This window comes from Mya arenaria, chromosome 13, assembly GCF_026914265.1.
Source record: "Mya arenaria isolate MELC-2E11 chromosome 13, ASM2691426v1".
Classification (NCBI taxonomy): domain Eukaryota; kingdom Metazoa; phylum Mollusca; class Bivalvia; order Myida; family Myidae; genus Mya; species Mya arenaria.
Window position 1 is genome coordinate 53,450,928 of NC_069134.1, and position 24,237 is coordinate 53,475,164.

At 34.6% G+C, this 24,237-nt stretch overlaps 3 protein-coding genes across 3 annotated transcripts in view; 2 read left to right on the plus strand and 1 right to left on the minus strand.

The window, feature by feature from the left end:
• The window catches only part of LOC128215372 (uncharacterized), a 41,701-nt gene extending 37,313 nt beyond the window's left edge, over positions 1-4,388 (plus strand). Inside the window, exons 29-32 of the mRNA XM_052922061.1 lie at positions 114-224; positions 672-731; positions 2,580-2,831; positions 3,494-4,388. Of these exons, the coding sequence (XP_052778021.1) occupies positions 114-224; positions 672-731; positions 2,580-2,831; positions 3,494-3,630 (560 nt within the window). The 3' untranslated portion in view covers positions 3,631-4,388. The remainder of the gene's footprint in view (positions 1-113; positions 225-671; positions 732-2,579; positions 2,832-3,493) is intronic.
• Positions 4,389-4,473: 85 nt separating this feature from the next.
• On the minus strand, positions 4,474-18,767 carry LOC128214700 (uncharacterized). The gene is made up of 7 exons (XM_052921319.1): positions 18,751-18,767; positions 18,256-18,462; positions 10,377-10,480; positions 10,013-10,085; positions 9,203-9,252; positions 6,093-6,246; positions 4,474-5,679 (listed from the first exon to the last, which is right to left on the minus strand). The coding sequence occupies exons 2-7, from the start codon at positions 18,365-18,367 to the stop codon at positions 5,636-5,638; spliced, it is 537 nt and encodes a 178-aa protein (XP_052777279.1). The 5' UTR covers positions 18,368-18,462; positions 18,751-18,767; the 3' UTR covers positions 4,474-5,635.
• LOC128214701 (eukaryotic translation elongation factor 1 epsilon-1-like) lies at positions 18,546-23,567 on the plus strand. The gene is made up of 6 exons (XM_052921320.1): positions 18,546-18,689; positions 19,172-19,265; positions 20,080-20,183; positions 21,315-21,410; positions 22,584-22,643; positions 23,439-23,567. The coding sequence occupies exons 1-6, from the start codon at positions 18,603-18,605 to the stop codon at positions 23,520-23,522; spliced, it is 525 nt and encodes a 174-aa protein (XP_052777280.1). The 5' UTR covers positions 18,546-18,602; the 3' UTR covers positions 23,523-23,567.
• Positions 23,568-24,237: the final 670 nt, after the last annotated feature.

Here is a 24,237-nt window from a genome sequence, read left to right on the forward strand (position 1 = left end):
AAATTACAGAAGAAATAATGAATTAAAATCGACAAGGGTACAACCTCAAACCAAACTGCTGGTATTTTGCTGCTAAAATATTTCATAAAGATACTTCAAATTTGATATTTCAGGGTTTTATTACTGCCAGTATACACGCAACTGCTATCTGACTGGCGCTGACCCTAACACAGGAGGGCCGGTTAATGTGTCTCAGACGGGGGATTTCTGTAACCAGTACTACAGTAAGTTCAACTATGATGGGAGAGAGCAAAATAGATGTTTCAGTTCAATGAAACTTGACACTTTCTTCCCTACACCTATGAACTCTAACATCTTCACTTCTTAGTAAGTTAACTATATTGAACAACGAAAGATGCCAGTGGAAAGTCTCGTTAAAGGTATTCAGGAGATGACGTCGCTTTCATCTATGACCGATAATGGATAGAGAGTACAGTTTTTCGAGCCCTTAATTACATTTCAGGCTACCATTGTGCCTTTCAATGAATTACTTGAATGATTTTAAAGTATGCTTCACATTGTTATGTAAGGAATAAACGTTCAACAACAACATAAGGGGCTAGTCACTTTATTCATGCGAAAAATTATTACCTTTGAGGCTTTATAGTTATATAAGCGCAATGTGTGAATGTATCTAAAATTATTACCGAAATAATGTATTTCTTTTCCAGGAACTTACTATCCTCCTATACGTAGCAACGGAGTGTCTGTGTCAACGACAGTTACTCAAGGTAAATAATAGACATGATGCTTAATCAAATTAAGATTGAAGTATATATATAAATAATAAATGTAGGATATTTGTAAATTTAGAATTAATTGTACCGAGTGGTCATGGAAAGAATATGTTCACGTATGGCGCAGATAACGAGTGAAAACACAATTTTCTGTGATCCCGAGTGAAATAAATTGTGATCTTACACCGAAATTCAATAATTGTTTCATTTATTCTATTTAAAATCGCAAATGTTTTTTTTACCCGGCGCAGTCAATCCTACGTAAATTTTGTAAAACAAAATAGGAAAAGGGTATTTGAAAGCAATGAAAATATCTAATATTTTTACTGCAGTAAAAAACAGTTTTCTTTCATGCTTTACGATGAAATATGGGGTTTTAACAGTGAAATAACAACAGTGAAAATATCAATTTGATATTTTCACTGCAAAATAAGGAGTGAAAATATCAATTTTCAGAACTACTTTTAAAATCCGTTGTTATTACATGTACTTGCCTTGGTCAAAACAGAAAGAACACTGGACTTCAGTAAATTATGTCAAAAAATGTTAAAAAAATAAAGAAATATTTTATAAATTTAAATAAATATATAATTGGAAACTAACAACTTACCGTTTATTACCGGTTATCCCGTTTATCAAACATTTTACTGATCTTTGAAGCTGAATGTTCGAACATTTGCTTTTATTCCAAACAAATTACAGACAAAAACAACTGTTCGAACATAAATAAAATTTTATAGCATCGTTCAAATGTATTTTGAACTGTTAACCGTTGTAGTACGTAAAATGAGCTTCCTGGAGAATTCGCACAACAATTTACAGATAGATCCGATATTTTTTACCCCACCCACATCTCAAAATGTGTCAACAAACTAGTGTGGCATTTACTCTTCTGGAAAACAAACATTTTAAAGCGAAACAGACTGGTCTGTAAGATGACTGAATATTAACTTACTATAAAAACACGCGTATATGCAGTCTTAAACTAAGAAGAATGGTTAAAATCCAATGAGTATCCACATTTGTTTTGCTAACACATTTGACCTTCCAAATTTTCATTCCATAAATAGCGGCGTAGTAATTTGGTTAAAATAAAGTGTTTTCATTATTTTTTGGAACATTTGTGCACTAATAATACTTCATTTTTTACTGTTCATAAAGCTTTGCAATAAAAAACGAGCGAATATTAAGCTATAAGAATGAATAGCAGAGAACTATTTCTCAGCAAACCGAAAGTAGAAAAGTTGACAGCTATAATTATGCATGAGGGCGCCCCAAGGGTAGCGGCATAAAGCCCACCTATTTCAAAAAAGGGGGTAATTCAGAAATAAATAAAAAAAAACAAATAAAACTCCGAAAATAAGCATAAAAGAAACAGAAAATTTGTTTATTTCAGTGTAAGATCGTATTTTATTTCACTCGTGATCATAAAAAAACTACATTTTTACTCGTGGCTTCGCCACTCGTGAAAATATGTTTTTCTATGACACTCGTGAAATAAAATACGATCTTACACTGAAATAAACAAATATCCTCTATATAATACCTGCTTTACCAAAAATCATAAATTGAATAGGTGTATTTTAATGTCATGTGCACTTGTAAGAGGCTTTGCATTATGAATGTTGTGAATGTTCGAATAAAAGCGGTTCCGTGTCAGTATATTGCTGTTTTGTGTGTTTAAGTAGATGTGTAAGTTAACTGTATTATATGGTCATCATTTTTCTCATCATATTTGTAATGATTTTTGACATGCTCAATAAACTTTATTTAGCTTAAGTAAGAAATCTTCCTTAAGTTAATTATGCTTGAAAAGTTAACTACTGTATTACACTTTCGCAGGAAGTACCTCAACAGTTCCAGCACAGCCTACAAAACATTTAACAGCACAAAAGGCAACCGCGACCAGTGCGCCGGTACAACCAGTCACCCCGCCCCAAGTAAAACCAGTTACGTGTCCTTCACCTAAAACGTGTCCGACGGCCCCGACATGTCCGACACAACCGTCCAGTACTGGACAACCTCAGACAACAAACCACGTGCAGACTCCACTTCAACAGCAAAGTGGAAACAATAATGGCTCAAATAATGCTGGTATAACAATTACACACCATCTTATTAATATATACTATATTATTACTAATAATTCGTGATAGTTCAGTTCCAATATTTATATGGTTTAAGCCAGATTTTTAAAAAAAATAGCAGGGTGCTGCAGGAAAGGGACGTGGTGCTCAGGTTGAAAAAGGCGCATTGCATCGGGTTGTAAAGATTGATATTATGAATATGACAACTAATGTTAGAAATTAGTTTAATTTAATAGTTAAATGTTTCATCTGCCAAATGCAAGTGTGTATTTTTTATATATTCATAGTGTTAATTTTATTCAAAAACAAAAGACGTTTTTGATTATTTTAAGTTTTTCATTATATGACGGAATGAGGGTGCACCAGCCAGCTTCCAAGAGGGTAGGAGGGTGCTTACGAGAAAGGACAGGGTGAAACACTCTAACATAAATCGTAAACTCAAACCCTATAATTGTTTTAAAACCTGGCACAGTAAAAAGCCCACGAACCTTGGCAACAGTGTGATGGCATGACGTCCATCGTTCTTGATGCTATAAATCAAAACATTCGAGATTCTGTGCTCAAATGATGCATTCTGAATTCACAATGTAGTTTCTTATGTAATGAAGATAGATATCAAACAAATCGTATTAAGCTCCTTAGTATTTTGCTGGGACTTTCTTGTTGCAGGTTTGGTAGCAGGAGTATCTATAGGAACATTTCTACTGGGACTCGTCATCGGTGTTATTTTTTTGAATTTTTACAAGAAGAGATTCAATACTGAAAGTGACCGAAGACTTTTCGAACGTATGGAAATGGTCAACTGATGTAGTCATTCGTATCAGACTTGTGTAAAAATCATGAACAAGAGTGACAAAAAGGAGCGACCATCGGCGAAACATTACAGAACAGCACGTGCTATATCTGATATCTGTAATCTTTTCTGGTCGTAAAAATGTTAAAAGCGATGTACATTTGCGTTATAATATAACATGTTTTGCGGTTCAATATAAAAATGGGCCAATTCTTCAGAACTTTTTTAAAGTTAAAAACATTGTTAACGTCATTGTTGTTAACTATTTAATCTTGACTACTTTGGACGTTTCAAGGACACACTTACAATTTCAGTACTTCTTACATTTTTAGACAACTGTTTCAGCTTGCTTCTTTTAAGTTTATCAGAACATCATACAACATACCACCTTTAAACGCTAACAACGATACTATTGTTAACGTTTACAAAGTTCTGATTAATTCGCCCATTGTAAGATAAATTTCAGCATGCTTGTGAACTACATAAAGACATCTAGTCAATGTAAATATGGCATGTTTTACAAGTATTGTATAACCATACCAAAAATATGTATAACATAATAACAAAGTGTATGTACTTGTTCAAATGTTACAATTTAGTTCTTATTTATGTATTTTTCTGTGATACTTTTGCAATAGTGATTAATGTATCTTCATTGAGCACCATTTATTTATGTGGCTGTGCGAATGTGTTCCTTATTACTGTAAACTTGTACACACAGTTAAAATTTCATTTTAAACATTAGTGAAATAAATACATTCATTAATTTTATACGCCTCTTTTGCCAGTAAACTTTGAACTTATATCTTAAAACTCGATCAAATCAAAAACTGTTTGAGTTCAATAAATAATTTATTATAACTGAGTTTTACAATATGCATGTAACATAAAATGAATGATAACATATAATGTGTAAAATAACAATGCAAAACAAAAGTTAACACATAAAGGTTAACATACAAATGTATACCTTGATATGTACTAAAACAACGAAATACGATATTGCATATGAATTGCACCCAATTAGGCTATAGATGAAATAAATCTTTACTAAAGTATTACTAATGATGAAAACATGTATAAACAATTCTTATTTATATGTCAATCGATTGGTTTAAAAAACTGCAACAAAAATATAACGGATATTTTTCTGCGTCACCGTTTTATTCCCTATGCAACCAATCGCCTACGCAGTGACCTCCCTTGACCAGTAGAGTAATTCTCTGCAAACATGTACTAACGATGGCTGGTTTTCAACCATAATTGTTATAACATTTTAAGGTGAATGGAGGTTGAACTACGAAAACAAGTCTCTCAAAATCAAAGATAACTTACAATCTGTATCTATTTATCACATGATAAATATCCATGATGATCCATTTTTTCAAAAACAACCTCGGATGTATATGGACGGTTTACATACTTTAAAAGTGGTACGTTTAAGTCCGCTGAAAATAGATCGCGTAGTAATCTTATTTAGTAGTTAAAATTTATGACTTAACTCGTGGGAATCGTAATTATGTTTGCAATAATACACTTCACTGGCAATTAATTTAAACTGAGAGCAATGAATACAACTCTTAAACACTACATTTAATTAATGCTTTTATTAAAAAAAAATACGGACTACTTCAACAGATGTACCGGCATACATCCGAGGTTGTTTTTGAAAATAATGGCCGAGGAGCTCCGAATGCTGTATGGGAAGTAACAATGCGCCGAGTTTGCGATTACTGTACCACAAAGGGAAGTAAGCGTAGCGTGGAGTTGTTGTACGACGTGGCATCATCTTGTGCTGCTTTTATTTTGTTACGAAAAAGTTCAACCTTTCGCAGGAAGCATGGAAAGACAAATACATGTCAAACTGCATTACTATTCATCGATTATAAATGTTTTTGCATTTGTAAAACATCACACATTAACGGACTTTACTTACAATATAACTGTTGCAGTACCAATAAAGAACACTTTTTAGTACGGTATTTAAAAATAACTAAATAATAGGCGGTGTGTCAGCATCATCTTTGAATTTCTATCTGCATTTCGTACCAAGGATCTTTACCTGTAAAAATATAATAATAATAATAATAATATAAGACTAAGATTAAGATAATATTAGAAAAACACAAACCACACGTATCCAGTTAGTGCAAATTCGGAGTATGCCAATAGGAAACTTACTAGAAATATAACTTGCAAGCGTGCGTCTGTTCGTGCGTACGAGCTTGTGTGTGTGTGTGCGTGTGTGCGTGCGTGCGCGTGCGTGCATGTGTATAGGTGGTTGTTTGAGTGTGATTGCTTGTGGTTGTATTGAAAATGTACTTATTTTTCATTTAATTCAATTCGTACAGTAAATATGTGCATAGCTTAATATAATATCAGACAACTGGCCACAATGCAATTAATACCAACGACACATCTTATATAAAAAATCTGTTTTTGGAAATAAAGTATTGAAATAGCTCAAAAATATACCATGAATGACTGCTGACTTCCCGTTAAGTGTGAAGCCTGCTCGGGTGTAGAGGGGAATGAGGTTTGATTTACAGATCAGCAGAATGCGGGAGACGTCCCTCTGATCCCGGAAGACCCGAGAAACAAACTCGTCCAGCAAGCATAGAGCGATACCCTGAAATTACAAGCAAGTATGATATCTTGGAAAATGGAGACAAATAAACTTCTTATTAAAATGTCAAGCAAATGTGATCGCTGGTAGGGTACAACGAAATATCGATAATGCATGTTTGATGACCCAACATTTCAATCAATTTTGAAACCGTGTACGTTTCAGTACCATATACCGCAACATCAATCGGAACATCTCTGTCATTCTCCAACAGGTCTATCCCGAAGTTTGCCGGAGATTGCCGAGTTGTTACGTTGCTGAAACATCGATCGGAACACCTCGGCCATTCTCCAACGTGAAGCTTGCCGGAGATGGCCGAGTTGTTACGTTGCCGCAACATCAATCGGAACACATCGGCCATTCTCCAACGTGAAGCTTGCCGGAGATGGCCGAGTTGTTACGTTGCCGCAACATCAATCGGAACTCCTCGGCCATTCTCCAACATGAAGCATGCCGGAGATGGCCGAGTTGTTACGATTGCAGCAACATACGATACCAAACATATTCAAGCAAAAGAGATGCTTTGAGGTTTTGAGAAAATGCGATAAAAAATATATAAAGCAAGTATGATATCTAGGAAACTGCAGAAAAATGCGATAATAAATTGAAATGTCGCTAGTGGAATAAAACCAAAATTTCGATAATGTGCGGTACCCTAACATTTTAATCAATTTCAAAACTATATACATTTCAGTACGATAAACCGCAACATATGATACATGATACATGTTCAAGGAAATGTTGAGATAAGGCGACATTTAAAGCAAACGCGATACCCTTGAATTGCAACCAAGCTTAGATTTATTTCCTGATAATTTTGGCAAACGCGTGTATAATCGAAGCATTGTCAATACCATAACATTTTTGCAAGGATAACCAGCCATCAACTTGTATTTTTACTGTTAAAGCTGTAAGAGTATAGGCTTATTTGTTCGTCGGGGTTCTTAAAGGGACTTGACACCGGATGGTCGATATACAGGTATCGGCAAATAGAGTATTCCCCAAAACAAGCATATAATTGTCAAAGCGAGCTAGTACGAGGCCAATAATACATCATTTCTTCAAGACCTTTTTAAGTGTTGTGTCGGGTTGCATTTAGCTGTATTTTATCAGTTATTACCTTGCACAGATTTTTAAGAATAACGATAAACCACAACATATGATACCATACATGTTTTAGCAAAGGTTTGAAAAATAATGCGATATTTAAAACAAAAGCGATACCCTTATATTGCAACCAAGCTTAGATTTATTTCCTGATAATTATGGCAAACGCGTGTACATAATCGAAGCCTTGCGAGACCATATCATTTTCGCAAGGAATAACCAGCCATCAGATTGTATTGTTATGGTTAAAGCCGTAAGAAAATAGGTTCATTTGTTTGTTGGGGTCCTTAAAGGGACTAGACACCAGATGGTCCAGGAATCGGCAAATAGAGTATTCCTCAAAACAAGCATAAAATTGTCCATGCGAGCTAGTCGTAGTTCAATAGTACATCATTTCACATGATGCTGTCTCATCTGAGTTTCCGTTTCAAAAATAGCGCGTAATTGTTTCCCAGTTTAAATCATATATGTTATTGAGTAGAGATCAATATACCAACGGTGGCCTGTACTTGTTTTAGTTTTTGTGAAGACTGACCAACGCTATTTTTAAACTAACTGTGCTGTGTTAGGCAACCCCAGTTAACTTCGAATTGAAAAATGCTCAAAATCTGCGAACGATGCATGTGCCTGACGCGATGTGATACATCAGTAAGTAAGATTCAAGGCGTTGTACAAAACGATGCCAAAAGTTTTTGACACTTTTCTTTTTTTCTTGCAATTGTATCATCTGGTGTCTAGTCCCTTTAAATGGGTTTGCAATACAACCCACTTCATGTTGTAACAATGGGATGTCTGTTTGCTTGATACTTGATTGTGTGCAGTTTTACTGCAACGCATATTAAGATTTGTTTGTATAACGAAACTAATCCAGATTTACACAATTTGCATTTCTTCAAATCGGCAAAAAACTCATTTACTTTAAGACCTTTTTAAGAGCTGTGTCGGGTCGCATTTAGCTGAATTTTATCAGTTATTACCTTGCAAAGATATTTTATGCATTCATTATCACAAAAAGGATTAGGATAGACATGTATCCTTATATTTGATAACAGCCTTGTTTGAGATCAACAAAGACTTTATAAAGATAAGTTTGTCATAGCCGATTTTTGTTCCTCGTGTATTTCGTCTACGATTTTAAGGAATAACCGCTAGCGGATCTAGGGGGCGCACATGCCCCCCCCCCTCCACTTATATCGTCCAAGTTTACTTTTTATGTCAATGTCGGAGAAAGATGTAATAACATACGCTCAAAATTCATCATTCCGGACTAGGAATTCTTAAAATGTTCAAGAGAGAGTACCCACAAACCCCTCTGCCAACATTTTAAACTATTTAAATTTTGTCTCTGAGTGAGAGGCGCATGTCGAAATATTGTACCCCTAAGTTAAGCCCCCTCTGACGTCAATTCTTTGAGCTACCCCTGATAATAACATTTCAGAATAAACTAACATATTAGACAATAACTTGGCGGTTTTTTTTAAAATATCATATTTAAAAATATATATATATATATGGATTATTTATTTTCAGCTTTCATGAACATGGTTAGAGAAAGAAACCCTGTTGTTATTATTAGACGTAAGAAATATGTTTGTTTCTGGATTCATGCCCATTTTTTATTAAGCAAAATGTGATTATTCTGTTACCAAAAGCTATAAACTATAGGCATAAAAACATCCATAACATCCATAAAATCAGCATTAGCATTAATGGTATTGTTTAAAGCCCCCCAAAACGTCATTTTAAACTAAAGAAAAAAGGTTTTAGGTCGGGGCAAAGAAATGGAGTGGGTAGTTAAACCGGACACAATCATCTTAACGCCTAATAACAATCGAAGAGGACAAAAGTATACCTGTCTCCTTTGGTCTTTTCGAACCACCACGGAATGAATGCAGACGCTTTCTAGAAACAGAAACAATATAATGTGATTGTAATGATAGAGTGAAAAAGGTTGAACGAATTAATGACCTTGTGTTCATTAGAAATGCATAAACTTAACAAGAAATGTAATAAATTATTCATACATGTAGTAACCTCTGTATTGGAGTGTTCATCGTATTTATATATTGATGATGTGATCGGGTAACTAGCGGTTTAGTCGATGAGTCATATCACGACATGTTTCAAACATTATGTCGACTTATCTACTTTTTTTATCAACACTAGATGCCAGCAGGCGACATGTCCAGCCCGTCGAAAAAGCATATAACACAGGCATATTTCAAGCCACTTCAACATGGTGAATCTATTGTACCAGTGTGAAGAATTTGATAAAGCCACTTCCATTCGGAGCATCTCGGCCATTTTCCATCGAAAACAACCTCGGATGTATGAATAAGTTCGTAAAATTTGAATAACGGTATGAATTAATCGTAGTGTTTAACGTGTATTTCGTAGTACTTAGATTAAATTTATTGCCAGTGAATTGTGTTATTGCATACATAATAAAGACTTCAATTAGTAAAGTCATTAAGTTTAACTGCTAAATTGAAATTACTACGCGATCTACTTTGCCGCGTAGTTAAATGTAAATATTTCCATATACGTCCGAGGTTGTTTTCGAAGGAAAATGACCGAGGTGTTCCGAAATAGCTAATCCGCGAGACTGTCCATATGACTGGTAAAAACAGGGATAAGACCCTTTAATTATCGTATACCGTACCTCCATTTGGAATATGCATGTGCATTGCCTCTTCATTCAGCTTCTTCCCGTGGTAACGAGTTGCGCATATAAACTGAAAAAGAGGTCGAGTTGTCTTAAAACAGGATAAAACGAACGAACATAATATCTACCAACAAACATTGGCCAACAAGTTTATTTCGAAATTGTGCATTTTTAGCGTATTTTATTACTTTTTTCTCCAATATTGACATAAAAAATACACTTGGACGATTTAAGGTTTAAGGGGACGGGGCGATTTTTGTACAGTTATCAAAATAGCCTTTATGAATGCGGTTTTAAATTAATAGCTACGTGGCCACAACATATCTAGTGAAAATAAGTGAAAATAATGATAATACTTTACCCCGATGATGTCTGTATGCTGGTATGCTGCAATGGTAAGATCTGGGGCCTCCGAATGTCTGTACACCAGCATGTCATAGCTAGCCGCTTCATCGTCAGGGTAACCTGGCAATTAACAACCATCATTAAATTATTACAAGTTCATTTTCTCACGCCAAAACAATTGTATCGTATTCGTTGTTTCGAAGCATAGTGCACATATAGAATGGAACCCTGGTAAGAGCTACCCTGGTTCCAATTTCTCGAAACTTCTTAATCTTAACAGGCTTAAGTCGCTTGTTTCAATTAGCCAAAATACATAATTTTAATTGAATTTTGATAAATGAAAAATGGTTTAATGTAATTAACATATAGATAATTCCTATCTTAAGTATAAAAACTCTCAAAGAAGTAAATATTATACAAATTATTTAAAAACAAAAATAGTGAGTTTAGCTGAATCCTGTTATAAGAAACTTGAGAAGTTTCGAGAAATCGGGGCCTGGTTCTTTAACGTGCACCAGTGTATACGCGGCACTGTCACACCAGCCCCCCATTTAACGTGCCTCCCGGAAGACGAAACCAGAAAATAAAAAACAAAACAAAAAAAACCCATTAGCCTCTATAAATGGGGTTTCCAATTAAAAGCTACGTAGCCACAATTCACCAAAGTAAAGATCGAACTTCATCATATCGCCACGGACTAAGTTCATAGGTCCGTGAAATCGCTAATATTTTACACAAATCATATGGGGGAGGGTACCATTAATGCTGCACTCTCACAGAATGAACGTTTTGACAACTTTATTATTTTGTGTCTTGGAACGAGCCATTTTTTGCGAAAATCCATGGAAACCAGTTAAATAAGAATGCTGACAAAAAAATTAGATCGCAGACAGGGCTTTTTCTATAGTACCCACGGGTCCGACTATCGGACCCATTCCCAAAGCAAAATATAAGATATTTTTCCCAATCTTCAGAAAAAAATCCCAACCAAAAAAAAAAAAAAAAAAAAAAAAAAAATTTTTTTTTTTTTCAGAAATTCTTTTTACCTGTAATGGTTCATTTTCAACATCCTAATAAATTATGTGATGTGAAGTTTTTTTAGTAATTGAACTCAGAAATCATTGTTTTCATTACATTCAGAGATATGAAATATTATCTGTCATGATTTATTGCAATAGATATTTACACCCCAAGGATTGATATTTCAGCCATTGTGGGTCTTGTTGTGTTTTAATGTAGGTATGTAATAAAGACACTTAAATATTTACTACATTTATTCTACAAGTGTATAACATGTGAGTACATCAATAGTCTGAATCATACTGCCTCTCTGATACTTCTAGGGGTTCCACCTTGGTGCCTTAGCAGGGCGGTTACTAATTTGCATATAGAGGCGGAGCTTCTATGCTCACAACATTACATCCCATCTTTTCTCAGATTTAAACTTTCAGCATCTGCCAAAGATTAGTTTAATATTAAAACAATTTCAATCATTAAATTTGTTTAACCACATGATAGTCAATTCATTAGGAGAGTAGTTAATGTTCTGGCAGTTTACGAATTGTGGCATTATGGCCAGTGTCAGATAGAGCTAATGTCCAACGGTGTCAGATTTATTGCAGCGGCGAGCACTAATTGCTTGATTCACCACAAAGTTTTTGAAAACAAATTATCTGTTTGTCATTACACTGGTCGTTTTCTGAGATTAATAGCATGTCTCTGGGAGGATTGTAAATTCCAAAGAATTCCAGGTAACTCAGTTTTCGATAGAAAGTTGAGTCTGTTCAATTAATTTAGACTGGTCACTAGAATTACACTGTTACATATAAAGAAATTTGCACTAGCATCGAAATGACCTGAATTAAAATGATAACAAAGTAAACAAATATTCCATTTCTTAAACATACAAAGAATGCGCAAACATATTGGTAAATTAATCTAAATCCATAAAGGGATTATTATGCCCTTTTCACAATAAATCACTTTTGCACAAAGTCTTGGAAACGTTCTGGGGGGTTTCGATTTCGCAATGAACGTCTCGGTTGTGAAGGCTCTTGTTCGTCCGTACGTACAGTGCCAGGACGGTAGAAGTCGTCGAAGTCGTCCTCGCTGTCGGAGTCTTGTAGCCTTATCAGCTTGAAAAAGGACGAATTGCGGGTGATTGACTTGTCTCCTCTTTTCGCTGTTATCATCGAACCGTTTATCTTTGTAATTTTATATGGCTGACTGTCGAAAGGTGTGGAGAACTTGTTTGTTTTATGCCGTTTTGCGTCCGCGTACGATTTCATTTTAGCTTTTTGATATGCGTGATTTTCACGAGCTTTGACTTGCACATTTTCCTTTGAAGGTTTCGATGGTGCAAATGGTAATTTTATTCTAATCTGTCTTCCAAATAATAGTTCTGCTGGACTGTATTTTGTAGTCGCATGTTTTGTAGCTCTATAGTTGCGTACGAATGCATACATGTCTGTGCGCCAATCTGCTTTTTGAGTTTTTGCTGCACGAATTACTTTTCCTATTGTTTTCATGAAACGCTCGCATTCTCCGTTTGCTTGAGGCCAGATCGGGGTTATTTTTCTGTGTTTGAAACCAAATTGTTTTGAAAAGTTTTGAAAGTCTGCACTATTCATCGGCGGTCCATTGTCAGTTCTCAGTACTTCAGGTATTCCATATTCTGAGAATATTTTGTCAAGCTTCTCAATAACTGATTTTGCATTAAGAGATGTTATTATTTCAACAATTGGGAATCTTGAAAAGTCATCAATCAAAACAAGAAGATATTTTCCATCAGGAAATGGTCCACAGAAATCCATGCTCACTGAAACCCATGCCTGTTTTGGCATTTCAGTCATTTGAAGTGGTTCCCTGGAGTTTTTATCAGTTGCTGCGAGACAGGGAATACAACTGTTACACAAGTCCTCAACCATTTTATCCATTTTTGGAAAGTACACCTTTTCGCGCAATAGTTGTTTTGTCCTAACTATTCCTGGGTGTCCTTCGTGTGCTATTGAAATAGCCTTCTGTTGCAACTGTTTAGGTAAGACGATTCTATTTCCATGCAAGAGAACTTCGCCGTTTTTGAACGTCACAACTGTCAGTTCATTTTTCACACGTGCAAGTGTATCTAGTACCGTATTTGTTTTGTAATTTGATTTCCACGAGGATTGTCTGACTTTTTGCATCACCTGTTGTAGGTCGTTGTCACTGCTAGTCTCATTGATTATGTCATGCAACGTCATCGCTTTTGGAACATCATGGTATGTAATGAATGACAGGTATTCTTCTGCGATTTTTCCTGCGTTGCTTGCTTGCGTCTTTGTGACATCAGGGTGCCTACTCAGGTAGTCTGACATGTTTGATTCACCTGGCTTGTATATGACATCAAAATCATAGGCTTGCATTTTCATTCGCCACCGTTCCAGTCTGGCTGGCGGCTTGGACTTTGGGTTTTTGTATATGTGTTCAAGCGCTTTTGCGTCTGTTATGACGGTGAATTTGTGTCCAAAGAGGTATATATGCCAGTGTTCAATTGCCCATACGATAGCTAAGTTTTCTTTCTCGGTCTGAGAGTACCTTTTCTCGGTATCTGTTAATGATTTGCTTGCATAGCTAACTACTTTCCCTCCTTGCAGCATGATTGCTGCTATGCCTACGGGGCTTGCATCTGCAACAATTTGTGTTGTCAATTTTGGATCGAAATATGTCATTACAGTTTCACTGCTTAGATCCGATTTGAGTTTATCAAAAGCATTTTGCTGTCTTTCTTCCCAAACGAATTTGACATCTTTCTTCACGAGCATTCGCAAAGGTTCTGTCGTTGTGGAGTAGTTTGGTATGAATCTGGAGACATAGTTTGTCATTGCGAGGAAGCTTCGTACTTCTGATGCGTTTTGTGGAGCAGGTGTGTTTTTGATTATTTCACACTTTTTCTTGTCAGCAGAAAATCCGTTTTCACTGAAAATATAGCCGAAGAATTCAAGCGTTTTCTTGTTGAATTCACATTTCTGTTTGTTCAGTGTGAGGCCTTTTTCCTGTAGACGTCGTAGGGCGGCTGCCAGTCTACGGTCGTGTTGCTCTTGCGAACTGCCATACACGATTATGTCATCGCTGATGTTTTGTACACCTTCAAGTCCTTCAAGTGAGGTCCGTATTGCATTTTGGAAAACTTCTGATGCACATGTTAATCCAAAGTTTAGTCTTTTGTATCGTCTTAGACCAACATGTGTAGTGAATGTGGTTATGTTGCGTGATTTCTTTGAGATTTCAAGTTGATGGTATCCCTGATTTAAATCCAATTTTGAGAATATTTTTGAACCATTTAAGTCCACAATAAGATCGTCTATTGTCGGTATAATGTGTCGAGTCCTTTTAATGGCTTCGTTAGGGAGGCGCATGTCTACACAGATACGTATTTCATTGTTTTTGCTCTTCGGTTTCGGTGCTACGACAATCGGTGATACCCAGTCTGTTGGTCCATCTACCTTTTCGATTATATCCATGTCTTCGAGCCTTTTGAGTTCAATTTCCACCTGTTTTCGAAGGTGAAATGGTATTCTTCTATGTGGTTGCACAACGGGTTGAACTGTATTGTCTACAAATAACTCAATTTGTGTGTCTTTCAATTTCCCAATTCCTGTGAATACCTTCGGGAATTTATCGCATATTTCACTTTTGCTTGTCATTGAATATATTTCTGGAACGACTTGCAGTGACACTGATGTAGAGTATGATAACAGATTGCCACTGTTTCCTTTCGTTACGAATATCATGGCTGTCGTAAACTTGTCTTTGGTTTCTATCATTGCTTGAAACTGGCCCATAATTTTGACAGCTTCAATTGAACCGTATGCGTATACTTTCGTATCCGTTTTGTTTAATTTTGGCTTCGGTTTCATGGCGTTGTATGCTTTTTCATCAATGACATTTATCGATGACCCTGTGTCTACGAGCATTTTTAGGGCATGACCTTCGACTTTGACTTTGATTGTAGGTCGCTTGCAGGATATGTCTGGCTTGTTTGAATTTATTGCAAGTCCAAATGCAAATTCGTTACTGCTTTTATCATTGTCCGAAACTTCACTGTCTGAACAATTATCGGTACCCAATGTATGCACTGGCTTTGACTGTTTGTGCTTTGAAAGACAAACAATCTCAAAATGATTCATTTTCTTGCAAAAATTACATATTTTGCCGGCAGCGGGACATTGGCCATTCATGTGCGGATACTCCTTACCACAGTTTCTGCAGCTTCGTGTTTTCTGTTGTGACTGACGGTAAGTGTTGGCAGACTGTCGTTGTTGACGATGGTTTGGTTTTCGCTTTTGCCTGATTGCACAGGTGTTGTAACTGTTGTTGTGGTTGGCTGATTGTTCTATCTCGCTTGCGTTTTTGTCAGATAGTTCTAGAGATCGCGCTTCTTTGATTATTTCGTCTAAAGACATTTCTGATCTGAGCGCTTTGCGCCTTAGTCTTGTTGACGTACAGCCTTGTATTATTTGTGACTTAATTTCCTTGTCTGTATTTGCAAACTCGCAGTGTTCTCCAAGCTTTCTGAGTCGTGTGTGGAAACTGTCCAAGTTTTCGTGAGGTTCTTGCTTTGCCTGTCGAAACTTGTACACTTCGAACTCAATACTTTTCTTGGGTGCAAAATACTGGGTTAGTGCTTGCTTGGCAGCGTCAAACGTTTCCTCCACGTCTGGAAGTGTTGTAAAAATGTCATAAACATCTTCACCAGCGTAGTGCAAAAGTAACGCTCTTTTGCGTTTAGCGTCCTTGACATCCATACCAACTAGCATGATTTCTAGTCGACCTAACCACTTTTTCCAGCGACTGTCCACTGCTGTTTCAGTGACATTGAATGATGGGAATACTGGTAATCCTTGAGCCATTTTTTGGTAAATAATCAGTCCTACTAATTAATTACACAGCACAGTTTTTTTTTTTACACAGTTAATCCGCTTTTCATGTGTTTTACACTTTTATCCTCGTCGCCATTGTTGTGTTTTAATGTAGGTATGTAATAAAGACACTTAAATATTTACTACATTTATTCTACAAGTGTATAACATGTGAGTACATCAATAGTCTGAATCATACTGCCTCTCTGATACTTCTAGGGGTTCCACCTTGGTGCCTTAGCAGGGCGGTTACTAATTTGCATATAGAGGCGGAGCTTCTATGCTCACAACATTACAGGTCTTTTAAAGGGAAAATAAACTAATATTAAATCATTTCCTAATTCACATGAGACTAGACAGCTATTTCTTTTCACTGTAAAATTTCCCAATTTCCACATTTTCACGACGCAAAATTTCCCAAAATGTCTAGGGTCTTTTTCCCAAAATGGTCAGAAAAAGCCCTGGCAGAGTTTTATATTTAAGTTAAAAAATTGAGGTTTTATGCATTTTTCTTAAACAGTTAGTTTAGGCCAAAAAACGTTAATTTTCGAACGGGAATTATGATAGCATTGGTTTGCAGATATTTACTCAAAAATTTGCTCTTTCAAAGACAAAAAATAAAAAAGTAGTAAAAATGGTAAATATGTGAGAGTGCAGCTTTAAAGGCAAACGAGCATGTTGGATAAGGCGGAAGATATAGCTGTTAAAGCCTGAAAATAGAGTCAAGTCAAGTAATATTTATTTATAAAGTCGGGTTTACAACATATAGAACACAAGCTCTGAAGAGCTTTTAAAGCCGACTGTATATCATACAATTTTCTGTCCAACGCTTGGATTGACTCTTTGATAAAAAGTCTATGACCATACTTGTCGTAAAATAGTTTTCACAATGGAACTATAATGACTCCACACACGATAAAATCGTGTTAACCAAACTATGATAAATATTTATGAATTTATCACAATTCAGCTACGAAACCTAGCAAGTCGTTGCAAACCAATGGTGTCCATTCATTATCAGTTTTTTATCGTATTTTTACGGTATTGGGCTTTGATGCAGTTTCAACGATCGATTTAAGTGTGGCGAAAATTATTACTTCCGGCGATCGAGAAATTCGATATTTTCTGAACTCGAATAGATCCGAGATAAATTTAATCAGAATTGTCAAGATTTTACAAGCAATGTTCTCCAACACACTGCATTGTAAGGAAGATTTGTTTCGTGCTAAACGGACGCTCGAATGGCCATCACTTACTATACACGATATGCATGTAATTGTACACCAACTTTACTTTGCCTTTAATGTTGACCCGTACTGATATAATGGAATATAAATCTACAACCTCACGCATTTACATGACACTCGTGAAATGACTATTCACACATTAAAGAGTTCTCATGTCACAACATTTGTTTTCAGTAATTAATGCGGAGTGCATGGTCAACGTGGGCAAACCATAATAAAGATGAAAAGAAAATAGTTATAATGCAATTAATCAAATTTAGTACACTATCATTTGACTTTCGTATACGCAAGTTGGAACAAAAAAAACTACTTATTACGATGTACCAAGTAATAATCTTGTTTATATATTCATAATCATAATAAATTATATCGAATCTTAAATGCTTCCGATATATATATATACCTAACATAATGCTTCAGATTTAATGTGTGTATTAAACAACTGTAAAAAATTAAACATACCAGGTCTTACTATACTTAAGGTAAAGATGTATTCTTACTTATATATTCACTGATGATTTATCAACTGTGATAAATTATATTGAACAATCAATGTGAAAACTGTTCATTTTCCTTCACAATAAACCTTGTAGCATTTTGTAATAAAATAAATACATACTCGTAATGTATTATCACGTACCTATATTTTATAGGTTCGTAGTATTATCATTTGGCAATATCGCGTATTCATAAATCATATATATCTTAGTTAAACCTTATTTTAATAAATGCAAATGATTACAAAACTCACTCTCAGATTCAAGTGTAAATATCCTGTAAAGTTCATCTGTTGATACTTCTCTGATTTCCAGTTGTTGTTTTATCCACGAAAGTTTATCGTTTTCCTTTCCACTATCCTCCATACCGATATTATTACCAGTAGCTATTTGACAGAAAATTCGGTCACATGACAGTCATGTGACACACAAGGGAGCAGCTATTGTCTTATTTCGAAAGACTATTATTTATTTTTTTAATCACGGATATGCGGGAATATAATAATGTATTTATAAATATTGGTATGTAAAATTGACTCTTTGAAATAATATATATACATTGAGTAAGTAAACATAGTTATTAATTACTTCACCCGCCAAGATGGCTGACTCCGGCGACACGATACAAGCAATTGCCTCCTATTTGGGCGTGAAATGTGGCAAAATAACCTACGATGGAATTGAAAGAGTAAGCATTTAATTAACTATATAAATCCCTTTTAAATCGTAAGAAATAATCAGTTATTAACTTAATATTGAAGCTCAATATGTCAGTGGTGATTTAATCATACGGTACGTCAATAGACGCTTGGTTTTAGTGATTTTGATTAATGAGCGTCTGAAGATTTAGACCTACATACAGTTCATGTTGGAAATTGTCAGTAAAACTTCTCTTTGCTAAATGTCATATATCACATTATCTTTAGGATGCATATTGATTTGTATTATCAGCTCAAAGTAACTTATTAGTGTAGATAACCAGACTCTACTCAAGGGATTTTGTTACTCTCAAAAGTTTCATAATGGTCCATGGGGAGCTGGACAAAATATCCAAAGGACAAAATCTCCCACATCATTTTGACAAGGTGGATAAAACACCTCAGATCATTTCACTACGTCTGTTCAAAATTGTGTAACTTTATACTGACCATGGACATTTGGTTATTATAGATTCCAGTTACAAAAGGCAAAACTGGGACCAGGAAAGGATTTATGACCATCACAAAACACCTTGTGAGGGCTGCTGACAAGCAACAACTCATTGGTATGGGTGAAACAAATTTATTACAATTTTGCAATTATATCCAAAGGTACAGATACCATTTTTACTTAAAGTGTGTTGTGCCACCATTAGACATCATATTATGAACTCTTCTGGCGGTAGGTAAAAACTTGAGAACTCCCCCCCCCGCACCGCTCTACCGCTCACCCCCGACAAAAACTATTACTCTTGGAAAAAATTCTATCAACCATGCTTAAGTACCCTGTAATCTGTCACTTTAAGAAAATGGTGCAATAAACAACCTGTCAAATAACTTGACACCTTGAGCAAGGTCGTTGCTAAGTTATGGCACTGTTTAAAGACCGGCATCCTTTTATTTAGCATTCTTTGTTAATGAGCATCCTACTAATCAATTACGACCCTTATCCGACTTCTGATTTCAAATTTACTCTTTAAAATATTATGTTTTTTATTGGATTAAGAGTGCTTATTCCTTCTTTCTGAAAATACTGAAAAGCCTTTGTTTACATGAATAAAACGTGTCATTAAGCACGTGGCCCATTCCAATTGTCAAAATTCTTTGAAATAATGCTGAAATTTCCAATTCCATGGTACTCCTTGAAATTCAATTTCCAATTCAAAGATTTTATTGATAAATTTCCCCCTGAAAAGATAAGAATACTAGTTCCACTCCAGAAGTTAGAGAAAGGCTTGCATTACGGTATGTAACACTTACAACTTGAAAGCAAGTCTGACACAGGATTTTTCAAATGCATTTCCAACTACCAAATAGAATATTTTAACAAAATTGAGTTAGTGTAAGAGTTTGTTTAATGGTTTTCATATCTATACATAGGTACATGCGCAGAAGACAAGGCCGCTGTTGACCAATGGCTCGAATACCGTGTGTGCACCATGGACCGATGTCCCTCAAAATCTGACATGGAAGTCATTCTCACAGTATAACCTTTTTTCTTTTTACTTTCCTTCAGTTTATAACTCTTAGGGTTTTAGCTATAATATTATGGAAGGGTGCAGCACCCAAACTTTTTTAGAAGCACCCTTCTGCCCTCATTTAGACCAACATGGGCACCCTTCTGCCTTCATGCTTTAGACTGTCAAATATTTCTTTCTTTTTGATCTCAGGTCTCAATTTTGGAAGTCTTAGCAGATTTTTACTGTCATATACTTTCAAACTTCCTTTATTGGAAACCTTGTATTAATAAAAGCTTGATGAAATTATTAGTATTCATGTCTCTTATGTGCTGTACTTTTCTGAATAAAAGTCAAGATTTCTACTTGATATTTTAACGTCAACAAAAACATTCCTTAGTGGTCAACAATTTATTTTGTTGAATGAGAAAGCAGTATTTTTTTTATTTTTCAAATACATAAATTTACTGCAGAGAATCAGCAGTCAGTTGTTAATGATTTTAATTATGATGCGATAGAAATTAACAGTGAACAGTCCATTTAGTAGGTAGTTTACACAAGAAAATGTAGACAAATAAAAAAGTTAAAGATTGCTACTATGTACTTACTCAAAATCAATAGTCCTGGAACTGGGTCGCATCAAACTATTTATTTACATACTGAGGCCTTAAAAAAATAATTGTTTGGTTAGGGTTACATCCTTTTCAAAAATAGGTAGGGTAGGTAGGCTTTTTATTTTTTTTTATTTTTTTTTTTTATTAGGTTTTATATAAGAATATCATTTTCATCATTGGAGAATGGTGTTAAAGCTATCTTCTGTATAAGCATTTAAGGTTTAAACTTAATATTAAAAAGCAATTAAAAAAAAACGAATTTTTTATTTTATTTATTTTTTAGTTTTTCATTTTTTTTTCAAACTGACTTTAAAAACGGTAGGGTCGGCGCCTATTCCGTAGGTAGGGTCAGGTAACCCGAACCAAATGTTTTTTTTTTTTAGGCCTGAGTAACAAACAACCTTTAACCAATTTATTGTAGGTTTTATTTATTATAAAATGATTAATAATTTGGTCTTTTTAAATTAAATATTGTAGTATACTTTAATTTAAGAAATGCTTTAATCTGTGGATAACACCTTATTACATGATGTCTCAATTTCAGGACTTGAACACATTTTTAGCAGACAAAGTATACTTCCTTCGCCACCATTTGACAGTGATTGACCTGGCCTTGTACTACGGACTTCACAAAACTCTGGTTGGTTTGTTTTTGTATAACAGTTGTTTGTAGAATAGGGTGATTAATAAAAATGCACTCTTACTCCCAAATAAGATTTACTACAAGTTAATAATATCGTTTTAATATTCCGAAAAGGAAGGATTTATGTCAAAAACACTGTTTTTTATGAAGGATACCAAGTTTAATTTGAAAGATAGGTGTAGAAAACACGGTATTTCTTCCTTATGAGACTATAGTAGACCACAGTTAATCTTTTAGCATTAACGAATCATTTAATATTTTTGCACTTTCTGCTACTAAATACAGGGTTACAATCTTGTTATCAGTAATTAATTTATTAACAGTTTTTCTAAATATTGGGTTAATGTATGGGGCAAAATTCTGTAAATACTACTAAGTATTTATAACCTTAGAAGACACATTAAATGACACTTTAAGGGACTGTTTCACAGACTATTTTTCTGCTATACTTAAATAAATTGTAAACTATGTGGTACTTAATTGATAATAATTAATAATAATTAATTTCAACATTTTTCACACTATTTTTTCATCTGTGAGACAGTCCCTTTAATAATTAAAAAAAACACGGGCGTCACGCCGTGTGAACTCATGTATATTGTAATAAAACTGTGTTGGGTTATAGACAAGCTTGTTACCATTTCAGCTATTATGCCAGACGATAATTTTCCCACAAAGAAAAATTATAGTGATGACCCTGTTTTTATTTACCACATGTTTTAGAATAATAATAATAGGAACAGAAAGCCTAAAGATAATTTAAGAAATTAATTGAGCTGTAAAATCATGCTTAAAGAAGTCATTAGGAACAGGTCAATGTTGTTCTGGTTAAGGTTTTGCATGTTAGCACATATTAGTTTTTAAATTCTTCATGTATTGATTGAAATTGTAATTTGTATACAATCAAATAAGATAACTCTATATTGCATATAATTTAAAATTCAAATTGTACCCCTTTATTATTTGACTCAAAAATTTACCTCTGGATTTCTTTGGTTCTCTTATGTTGCTTTCCCTGTTATATAATATGGTCTGTAAATAAAACGGTAATGATTCACAGTTGAATAGTTTAAATTGAAATACATGTACAAGAGTACAATTTTATCAGACCACAATCGTTATGATAAACAGTACAGTTCATGATTTAAATGGATCTTTCTTTTCTTTCAGACGGGGCTCACATTTTATGACAAGCAGAACTATGTACATGTTTCAAGATGGTTTAATAATGTAAGTAGTAAAGAATTTCTTTACATGCACATATATCAAGTTAACTGCCTAGCAGCATAGAAACTGAGAGGGAACTTAAGAAAATTCTATGGGTCAGTATTGGTGGAACAATTCTTTATATTCCATCCAGGGTCAATATATATATATATATGCATCAAGTTGATTGTGAACACAGATGTAATTTTAATGGACATTCATACACATTTTATTTTGGCAAAAATTTTTGAAATTTAGTTATTATACTAACTTTTTCGAGAGAAAAGAACACGAAAAACTGGCATTTACTCATTTGAACAGAGTTTTGTAAATTAATGCCAAAAATAATTCAATTTCCAAACTGTTTTTGATGAAAAAGTGCATAGAGGAATAGTTATAATCAATGGAGCTCTAATTTAAACTTTGATTGTGTTTTGTCATTTGAAACAAGCATTTTGTTCACAAAAAAATAATTTTGTCTTACGTCTGACCTTATAATACTCAAACAAATCCATTTTCTGGGTAGAAACAAGTTGTGCTGAAACTTTTATAAAACTGTTGAAGTCTTTGGTGTGCTTAAAGTTCGTGAAAATATGTATTAATTGGTCAATTTTTATCTGGAATTTAATGTTAACCATTTAAATCATATAAATGTGTTAAGTAGCAGAAAATATAAAACTAGCTGAAATATAAACTGTGGACACCTTATTGAAGTGTTAAACAAATTTCTGAGCAATTAATTTGTATACCGGTAATCATTGTACAAGAAATGTTTATTATAGCTTTTTGAAATTCGTTTTGAATATAACTATATTGCAGATACAACAGGAGCGGAGCATACGACAGTCATTTCCCGAAGTCACATTCTCGAAAACTAAACTCTACTCAGGATCTGCCCATTGATGTTCTCTTAATTTATAGATTATTAAATAAATTGTATAAATCGGTGTTATTGTGGTGTTACAATTGGTCAAGGGTGTAAGACGGACGAACAAAAAGATCTTGTGTGTATTAAGTTTCATGATTGCCTACTTAATGTCTAATATCAAACGTTTTCATATGGCATAGAAGTATGGCGTTTACAAGGTGTCTCGGATAACATGTGACCAGAATTTGCATTTCTTTGCATTTGTTCCCTTCACTGAAATGACAGACATGTAGAATGGTATGATTCTTTTGCAGTTTCTCAAAGGGAAATATTTAAAGTAAAGAGAGTTAAAAGAATTGTGCTTAAGTTTCAATGCCGAGCATTGTTTTTTTTGGTAGAAATGTCTGGATAACCTTCAAAAATCTTGATATTAATTGAGTCATTATTGCACTTCACTACTCTGTGTTTATGCATGTATTCTTTTTAGAGATATGCCTATAATACCTTAGCTGCCTTAGTCAGAGATTGTGAAACATGTTTTTATGCCCCTGAAGATTGGCAGATAGTAATCGGACCTTCTGTATCATACGTCCCCAAAGTTTCTGGTCAAAACCTCCTGAACGCTTAGACCCAGGGAAGTCAAATATGTCACATGAAGGTTGGTCATTACCAGCAGATGATCGCCAACAATTCAAAGATCAATGAGTCAAGGTCGTAGAGCTGAAAATCTTTTCAACCCACAACTGGAGA